Below are 10,000 nucleotides of genomic sequence, written 5' to 3'. Positions count from 1 at the left end.
ACACACACACACACACACACACTCAAATACAAAGCTCTGCTCGGCTCGCTCTTCATAGAGATGAATCCCGGGAGCACCAGGACTGTGGTGTGTTTGAAGGTCATTTGGTAACTGAGTCACTCTGGCAGTGTGAAGTCTGAGGAGAGGACCCCCCCTCCCCCTCTCTCCTCCCCCTCTCTCCCCCAGTGGCTCCTGGGTGGCTGTTATTGTAGCTGTTATTATGAGTGGGGCTCAACTCTATTCTCAGTGTACAGTAATGCAGTTTGTCTGTTTGTGTAGTTTTTCTTCCCTCTTCGCATCCTCTCCAATCGGAAGTTAAACGACATTAAAAGTGCCTTCTTCATAGATCAGTAGCGTATAAGCAGGTTTGGTTCCAGCACAGACTTGGCATTTTGAGTGTCCTCTTGTTGTTTCATTATGTGTACAGTGGTGCTGTTGTGTGTTTAGTCATAGCAGGAGCTCTGTTTTCTCGTCCTAATTGCCGTATCGTGTTCAGTGATGCTCTGTTAGAACGTAGCGATTTATTTGAAACCTGCGTGACTGAGTGTTGCGTTCCTCGTGCAGGTCTGCGTCTGGCTCCAGGAGGAAGCGGCGATACAGGTGAGCTCACGTCTCTCAGAACTCTCTAAAAGACAACTGTGGAGGACCTGTCACCATGGAAACAGGGAGCTTTCCCGTTAGCTTTAGCACTCCTCACTGTCACCAAGAATATCCTCCATGTTTTGTTTTTGGTTTATCTTGGCGGGTCGTCCTGCACCGCCACAACCATTTTTGGTTCTCGTCTGATCTTGCTGCTGTGATGTGTGAGGCTGTGTGTGAGTCTTCTGTATTTAAAGACAGACGGTGTCAATTCTTTCTGTACAGATCGGGAAGCCCAAAGAACAAACACAAAGACAAGAGCAAACAAAGAAAGAGGTGAGCTCTACAGTAGGTTATTTGCTGCACCGACACACAACAGTATTGTCTCTCCGCTGCCTCAGACCCAACTGTTGGTGCGCACTTTTCACTCATACCCAGCAATTAATCTGATCTCTCAGTGTCAATAGAAATCTGTAGAACAACATGAGCTGCATTGGCACCACTGTATCAGATTTCACCGCTGTATGCGATTTCATGTGTGTTTGTTTTTTCTTGTGTGTGTGTGTGTGCGTGCGTGTGTGTGCATGCATCTGTGAATGTGTGTGGGTGTGTATGTGGCCTCGTGTGTGTGTGTGTGTGTGTGTGTGTGTGTGTGTGTGTGCATGCGCGTGTGTGTGTGTGCGTGTCTGTGTGCGTGCATGTGTGTGTGTGTGTGTGTGTGTGTGTGTGTGTGTGTGTGTGTGTGTGTGTGTGTGGGTGCATGCGTGTGTGTGTGTGCGTGTGTGCGCGTGCATGCGTGTGTGTGTGTGTGTGCGCGTGCGTGTGTGTGTTTCCTCCAGATCACCCGCGGATTCGCCCAGCAGGAGGTCCCACCGGAGAGGAAGCTGCAGCTCTCGCAGTGCCTCCCTCTCCTCCACGGGGAGCTTCCTCAGGTCCCCCTCCAGGTACAGTACACCTCACTGCCCTCCCCTGCAGCACACACACCTGGAGACACACTCGCCTCTCTAGAAACACACACACCTCCCCCTCCAGGTACACACCTCACTACCCTCCCCTACAGCTCCTCCCCTGCAGCACACACACCTGGAGACACACTCGCCTCTCTAGAAACACACACACACACCTCCACCTCCAGGTACACACACCTCACTGCCCTCCCCAGCAGCTCCTCGCCTGCAGCACACACACGCCCTGGAGACACACCCGCCTCTCTAGAAACACACCTCCACCTCCACTTCCGCAAGACAAATGAGCTTGTTCTCAGTACGCGAGGCAGACATGAGCGAATGATATGAAATGCTGCAGTAGCTTTATATAGTTGAATAATAATACTTTTAAAAGTCTCATGTGAGGCAGAGAGCTGAATTAGCGGCGGAAATGCATGACCTAGTTTCTGTGGCGGTTTATGCACTGAGGAAGAGGAAATGGGAAATGAGACTGCTTAAAATATTGCCTCACTTTGCCTCCTTTTTCCTTTTTGATTGGGTAACTGTGGTAATTAACAAGTTTGAAATACTAGGGAATTTGCTCAGTTCCATTAATTCTCCTAAGCCAAGCATTATGGATTTGGAGTCACCCATTTTGTCCACATTTAAGCATTCGTTTAAAAGTCCCATTGGTATAACGTGTGCGTGCTCAATAAATACTGTACCATTGACTGTAGGAAGCATGACGTCATATGACGTCTTATGACTTGCGAATATGTTGAACCGCGATTGGTCGGCTTCTCATGGCTTCACTTTTGCCTGAGCATGTGCTGTCCATCATTGTTTACAGTCATTGATAAACACTACACAAATGTGTTTCCTAGCTGGACACACAAGTTGTGCTGTTTTCAACACAAGTTGTGTTATTGTCAACACATATTGTGTAGCAAATAAAAAAAAAACGAAACAACACAACTCACGCCCCAGCTGTGGCACGTCTGGCTAGGGTACCTGCACTGCATGCCGGCGACTCGGGTTCGATTCCCGCCCAGTGGTCCTTTCCGGATCCCACCCCATCTCTCTCTCCCACTCACTTCCTGTCTCTCTCTACTATCCTATCTGATTAAAGGCATAAAGGCCCCCCCAAAAAATACACTTAACAAGAAACAAGAAAGAAAGAAACAACACAACTCCCAATTGACTGTCACTGTCCCCCCCAGGCTGAGTGTGAAGCAGCGGCCAGGTGGCCATCGGTCCAGTCGCAGCCCCAGCCCTGCCGTCACCTCCGAGAACCCCACCACGTGGCAGAACGGCCATCACAGCGACCGCGCCCGCAACGGCAAGGAGCACGTCTACAACCACGTGGACGGAGAAAAAGTGCAAGATGTATGTAGTCTCCTCTCTTCCGTTCCACGACATCCCTCTTTCTCTCTCTCTCTCTTTCTCTCTCTCTCTCCTCAGACCCCCCCCACACACACCCCCCCACCCCCCTCCGCCTGACATGCTCTAATGGTGTTTTCCTCCTTGCCTCCCTAGAGCTGACTTTGATGTCTCTGACCCAGCCATGTCTGTGTCGGTAGACCTGCTTGTCCCTTTGTTTGTTTGTTTGTTTTTTGACCATTTGTTTATTTCGTTATTTTGTTGGTTTTTTATTTCCTTTTTATCCCACTCGTCTATGTATTTGTCTTTCTCTCTCTCTCTCACTGATTGCTCTGTGTGGGTAGGATAGATGTTTTTTTACAGCCAAACTGTGCTCCATACACCTCCTTCAGATGACCAGATCTTGCTACCATATGTAGCGTCTCGCTCTGTGTTCGGTTGCCTACACTCTCCTGGGGTAGTGAGCAAAACACAGAGAGGATTGTGGGTAGTTGATTAGGCCAGCAACGTATCATTCTGAATCCACCCAAGAAAATGTGCTACATTATGTATGGTGTGGGCTTGTGCACATTAAGAAACATTGGATACTTAAATGAATATCCAAAGTTTGGACATTTTTATGTACACAGATAAAATGCTTCAACATTTCTGGGCTAAATAATTCTAGGAAGTGAAGGTACTTGAACAGAAATTGATATTAAACAGATGTAAATTCAGAGCTGTTGCATTTGTTGATACGCAATAGTACCTCATATTGCTTTCTGTTGGAGCTCAAGGACAGACAAGACTTAAAAGGATAAATGATTCATTGCAACAGCTATGTGCACGTTGATAAAAGGATACCCTTGAAAAATGGTCACACTGAGTGTTTGTACCAAATTGGATTTGTCACATCAATATATTAAGCATGTGCGCTGTTACTGGGATTCAATAATATGAAAGATAATTTATTGATTGGATGGTCAGATGTGTGGCAATAGCTATGAGAAATAGCTCATATAGAAATTGTTCTATGATGCCTCATTCCCACTTAAAAATACATTACTTTTCAACCTTGGTGATTAGAACTATTTCAGCAATGTACAGCTACAGTAGCTACAGTAGTGTCTTTTAGATAGGTAGATAGATATGGCACAGGAAATTATAGCTCAGATTTGCTAAAAAAAAAAATATTGTACATAGCAGCACATAACATACTGAAGTGCATAAAAGATGTAAGATCTTCATGCAAATGTCTCTGTTCCTCCCTGCTGGTACTGTATGTGTCTACTGAGGCTCCGTGAAATGGTAAGCTATTTAACACTTTGTGGGACGAGACTGATTACCATGGCTTTGATTCACAGCTGAGCAGAAACATCAAAGGTGACACTTGACGTTTTCTATGCCAAAAACACACTATCAGTTATATTTGAACCTCAATATACTGTATGTGACCTTATGTGGGGGGATTATTCATAGTAGCGATCATAATAGAATGGTACCAAGGTGATAGGCATGTGGGCCACAGGCCCTGGTCAAATGAATGTACATTGGTCTCTTGAATACAACATGAAGTGGTGTTGCAGATTTATGGATGCTAATTTGGGCTGACTTTGCCCCAGTTTGCATGTGTTCTTACAAGGAGATTTCAATTGCTCTTTCTCTCTCTTCTCTCTCTCTCTCTCTTTCTTTCTCTCTTTCTCACACAAACACACAAACACACACACACTGCTTGCTTCATCCATTTCTGTTTATTTTCTGCCTCTATTGATTTTTTGAGTGATCTCTTCCCATAAATAAATGCCCAAACTTTTCTGTCTCGTTTGTGTGAAAAGCACTCAAATGCTTTGGAACTGGACCAAGTAGGTTAAATGGGTATGTGTATTATTAGTTTTCTACTTGTCAAATACAGTTGTCTGAAAAGCACATGTTCTGCTCGGTGATACTGTAGTTTCCCTTCCTCCAGATTTGTCTTAATGAATATCCAGCCATCAAGGTGTCCAACAAAGCCCCCCTTTTTTTCTTTACTCGCTTCCTGTTTACTTGTCATCTTGACCTGCATGTTGCCTCTAGGTGGCAGAGTCACTTCTGTCAAACTCCTCCTTTCCCCCTCCGATAACCAATTCTCTCTCAGTGCGTTTAAATCAGTGGGGATTCAGCCAGAGAGGTGTCATGAACTGACGCGTGGGTGTTTTTTTTTGTTGTTTTTTTTTTGAAAGGCAGCCTTTTTTGCCTGCTGATTTAAACCAATCAAGGTGTTTTTGGGATCACTGGATTTAGCCCCGATTGGTTTAAAGACTGCTTGTTAGCAGCTAATGCTAAATTCAGGTGCCATTTTGAGATTCATGAGCCCTCTCTTTCTGTGTGTGTGTGTGTGTGTGTGTGTAGCCCCTATCCAACGGGCTATCACCGGGATTGTGGTGCAGCAGGTACTCCTGTTTTGGGGGGGGGGGGTTCAGGGTGGGGGAGTGCGGGACTATGCCAATTGCTCATCCTGCGTGCAATTTCCTGGTTTTTGCCAGACAGTAGCTTCTCAGTGGCTCTTTGGCTAGCACATGTGCAGTTTCTAGGTGTTTCTCACTCTCTTCCACATCTCAGTCTGTCTTCTTGTTTCTGTCTGTAGTTTGTATTTGACTGCGGCAATGGTTATCTGTTAAATATACTCACATTTATCGAGTGCAGTGCTACAATGTTGAAACTAAATAGGACAACACACAACAGTGACATTGGTATTTTAAAGGGACCCAAGCCATTTGGAACTGCATCTTATAATCAAGTATTCTTCAACTAGGGGTGGTTTCATAAAATGGCTTCCGCTCTCATTCAACCAACTTTCCAACGAAAAACACCATCCTCTGCCATTGTGGTTATATATTTACCATTATATGTTGACACATGAAGTGGCTCCTAATGGACCGCAGAAAGTAAACAGGTTCCCTGAATTGCTGCAGACTCCTGAGCGACCATAAGTGTAGCTGGCAAAGAGACACTCCAAAATGTGACTGGGGTCCCTTTTAAATGTGCTGACTCTAGATCTCCATCTTAGCAGCGATTGCCCCTTCACCCAAATCCCTCTCTCTTCCCTCTCTCCCTCCCTCCCTCCTTCCCTTCCTCTCTCCACCCCTTCCCATCCATTCGTGTTGTCTGTGATTCACACCTCTGTTGTCCTGACTTGCTCCTCTCTCCCTCTTTGTCATTACCAGAGTCTGCATGTCCTTGGCCTTCCACCCTTCTGTAGCAATTTTACTTGTACAATGGGTTTCATTCTGTTACTTCATATGAACCTCTATCCACGAACCTTAACCCCCCACCTTCTCCCGTTTGATACAACCGTGGCTGCATTTGTTCAAGCGAAAAAGACAGCAAATGATATAGTTTGTTTTTAGTTTCTTTTTTAAAATTGACCTTTCCCTCTCTTGCGATTTCCGTCTTTTTTTTTTTTCTTTTTAAAATATTATTATTATTTTCTTGTTTATTGGCTAAATTTCCACCCCTTAGTTCTGTTTGTTGGTTTGTTTCTTATCTCCTTAGTGTCAGGATCAGTTCTTAGCATTGATACTAAAAGAACTCATTGTCTTTTTTCCATTCCGCTGCGGAGAACTTTCCTTTCTTCTTTTTTGTTATTGTTTTGTTATTGTTTTGTCTTCCTTTTTCTTATTTTGTTGATATTGCATACGTGTCTCTGATTGAAATGGAAGGTAGGTAACGCTCTGCCTACGCACGTGGTCTTTATGCAGATGAGAATGTGAGAAGCACCCTAGCTTGACTTCAATGTTTCTATCTCTCTTTTTTTTCTTTTCGTTTACTTATGCTAAAAAAACAAATCAGATAACTCTATAATTATGGTAGTTTTCTCTCTAAATTCCGACTCCTTAAATCTATCTTTTTTAACCTCTCTTCCTTAACTCTCATGCTGAAGTGTCCAGCACACTACCCTTCTCTCAGGTCCATGTCCCTTATCCACCACCATCTCTCTCACACACACTCTCTCTGTCTCTCTCTGTTCTGTTTGGGTAGAATGCATCCATGTGTGTGCCGCATTTTCTGTTCCTTGGTGAAATGGTACATTCGTCCTATGATTTGTTCATGTTTTCGTTTTTTTGTCTCTTTTTTTGTATGTCAAGGCTATTTTTGAACTACTGTCACCTGCATCGGGAGGTTTCGTGTATCCCTAGTGCTGTAGCGCTGTTTTTTGCTCTGGGTTGGAGTAGGGTGCTTCTTTGGACAGGGGAAAAGGCTTATCCTTTCTCTGGGTTTTGGAAACTACCAAATGCAGTGTCAGCTAATGAACTAGCGCATCAGAGACAGAGAGGAAGCACAGGGTGGTCTCACTCTGTGAATTCCTCTGTTCTTTTTAAATAGTCTCCAGTTTTATTTAAAATTCGCTTCGCCACTCCAGTCGACCGGATGTTGCATTAGCAACACTGACGTGCAAGACTAGTGTTTATTTGCCCTTTTGTAAGACAAACGTGTTTAATTTATGAAGGTTGACTTCTAATGTAAATGGAACGTCAGCTATGAATGCTTCATGGATGCAACAAACATGGTGTAGACACAGGTTTGTGGGAGATAATAAGCTAGAATTGGATGACAGTACATGACTGTGGACTCTGATGCAGTCTAAACATTCATGTTCAAACATTGTACTCTCTTTGAAGAAAGCACCAGTCCAATCCAAATCCAAATGTGAAGAGGGCTTCTGGTAAAACTTATCATAAATGAGTGGCAAAGCATACATTTTTCAGTTTTCAAGCTGAAATCAAATGACCAAAACCAGTTCTCTGGATAAATCAATTTATTGATTTACAAAACAGTCAGCCCTGCTTTCTCACCTGAGATTGTTATCACTCACTAATTATTTTTTAATTTACGGCATAATTAAAAGCAAAATGACTGTAGCCCGGTACACTGCATAACAACACCCTTCAACTTGGATAAAATACATAAATATTTGAGGAGGAAAATCAGTAGTAACATAAGAACAGATTTCACTAATTAGTAGGATGAATTAGAATGCCGAAACTAACCATGGGATTCCTAGTGAGAGTGTGTCGAGCGAAAGCTCGTTTTTGAACAGAGTAGAGGACTGAAGGTACCTGAAAATGCATACGTACTGTACGTATATCTTTTAGTGTCAGCGTTTCCCTTGCACATTGCAACTTTTTTCTCTTCCGTTTTCCTACTTCATTTTGATTTCCATGCATTGTCTCATTGCCTCACTGCCAGGGAAGGGTTTTGTGTCTTTTTCTCTTGCATATTATGACTCTAATGATGCACTTATGTTGCCCCACTTTTCCCTTTTCTTCATACCTTACCTACTAAAGGAGGGAAAACCACTTTATTGGTAAGTGGATGTTAACCAAAAGGGAGTTACACAGAGTAACGATTAAAAAAAAAATCAAAGGAAATGGGTCGCTGTTCACATCTCAGCCAATTGTCTGCAGGAAAAAAAAAATCGACAAACAGAAGTTACTCTTCAGTAAAAAGACGATTTGTTTTCTGATTCGACTGATCTATTATTGTGAATCTTTATTTTGTTCCTTCCATTTCTGTGATGTTCTGTCAAGTTGTCTATTTTTTGCGTTGGTTTCACGTTTTTTTGTTTTTAGCCATTTTCTAAAATTGAAGACGTCCTCCTTTTCTACTCTACAAAGTCTCTGTTGCTTTCTATCCTCTCTCTTCTCCTCTCTTGATCTTAGATTTGTTTCACAGTTTTACATTGTTTCCTTTTCTTCTTCTTCTTAAACTATTTCCTTTTGTTCTTTGGGGATTTTGATTTTCTTCGACTCATTATGGTTTTGCATGCCAAGTATTGCATGCGCTGCACCATAGAGGACTGTCTATAAGCCATATTGAGAAAAAACGTAGATCTTTTTTTTTTTTTTTTTAGATATTTACCCTTTTTTGGGCAAATGCACCATAGCGCTTCCTCTCATCCCTGGAAACATTCTAAGGCCCTTTCTCTGTTTTTTTTTTCTTTGTTTTTCTTTTTCTTTTGGGTTTGTTGGTTATCGTTTCTGCACAGAAGCTCCGAGCACTGGCCACCTGCTCTCCGAGCCTGCAGATCTGTCCGTCGCCCCAGCTGAAGGAGGCCCGGCTCCAGGGTACCCCCGGTAAGGGTCCCGGTGGGGCTCCATCCCAGCACCACCACCACCATCACCACCACCACCACCACCACCCAGGGGCGGCAGGGGACGCCCCTCACGGGGACGACAAGCAGCCGGACGCGGGCAGGCCCACTGCGGGGTCGTCACGGAGACGCAGGGGCCGCCACCGAGGGCAGAGAAAGGCGTCCCATTCGCCGGGCCACAGCTCTGACTCCGCCCACTCACAGCACAACCCGCCCACCAAAGGCAAAAGCTCCCATCAGAAGAGGTGAGTCACCTGTCCTCCTGTTCGCATGCTTAGCGTTTGCTTATTGGAATCCTGAAAAAAAAAACAAAAAAAAAACATGAAGGCAGACAGTTCAGTCTGCTTCAGCCTTTAAATTGCATTTCTTTTCCGGACCATAAAATTATTCTGATGAATCCATAAAATCTGACGCTGAGGAAGTAGGATTGTTTCACTTTTCCTTCCAGGTTACATCATTATGGGTTAAAAAAAAAAAAAAAAAAAATCTGGGCAACAATAAACTGTACTGTATATGGCACCGTTAAACAAGACTTTCCCAATGCCTTATGATTGATATCATGCTTTTCTCCCAGCTTGCATTCACTGTAAGTTCTGCTTTATAAGATTTGCCACCTAACAGACACTTTATATGCCGGCGCTCGTGTGAGATATATGACTTGTCTCTTGCCTCGCTGCTCCCTCCCTGCATCAGGGCCAAAGGAGCTCATTCGTCCAAGCGGCAGAACCGGGAGCGGGCGCAGCGCAGCTCCTCGGCGTCCCCGGCTCGGCACCGGCACCGGCCCGCGTCCGGCCGCAAGAAGAGCAAGAGCAGCGCTGGCCCCCGCCAGCGCAGCAGCTCGTGGAGCAGCCGCCACTCGTCCTCGCCGTCCAACTCCCGCGAGCGCGCCGCCAGCAAGGCCTCGCCGCACGCGCGCCAGAACACCTCCAGGTAGCCCCCCACCCCCGACACACACCACCCCAACACACACTCCTCTGGGCTGCAGCTCACACCACCCCCACACACA

The 10,000-nt window shown here is 44.7% G+C and overlaps 2 protein-coding genes across 2 annotated transcripts in view; both read left to right on the top strand.

The window, feature by feature from the left end:
- The window catches only part of LOC134079756 (serine/arginine repetitive matrix protein 3-like), a 61,205-nt gene extending 51,962 nt beyond the window's left edge, over positions 1-9,243 (top strand). The window contains exons 7-11 of the mRNA XM_062535833.1: positions 565-600; positions 865-915; positions 1,419-1,523; positions 2,726-2,891; positions 8,890-9,243. Coding sequence (XP_062391817.1) covers positions 565-600; positions 865-915; positions 1,419-1,523; positions 2,726-2,891; positions 8,890-9,243 — 712 coding nt within the window. The remainder of the gene's footprint in view (positions 1-564; positions 601-864; positions 916-1,418; positions 1,524-2,725; positions 2,892-8,889) is intronic.
- Positions 9,244-9,453: 210 nt separating this feature from the next.
- Positions 9,454-10,000, top strand: part of LOC134079755 (serine/arginine repetitive matrix protein 3-like) — a 7,487-nt gene continuing 6,940 nt past the window's right edge. Inside the window, exons 1-2 of the mRNA XM_062535832.1 lie at positions 9,454-9,457; positions 9,600-9,924. Of these exons, the coding sequence (XP_062391816.1) occupies positions 9,454-9,457; positions 9,600-9,924 (329 nt within the window). The remainder of the gene's footprint in view (positions 9,458-9,599; positions 9,925-10,000) is intronic.

This window comes from Sardina pilchardus, chromosome 5, assembly GCF_963854185.1.
Source record: "Sardina pilchardus chromosome 5, fSarPil1.1, whole genome shotgun sequence".
Classification (NCBI taxonomy): domain Eukaryota; kingdom Metazoa; phylum Chordata; class Actinopteri; order Clupeiformes; family Clupeidae; genus Sardina; species Sardina pilchardus.
This window is presented reverse-complemented; position numbering and strand designations above follow the sequence as displayed.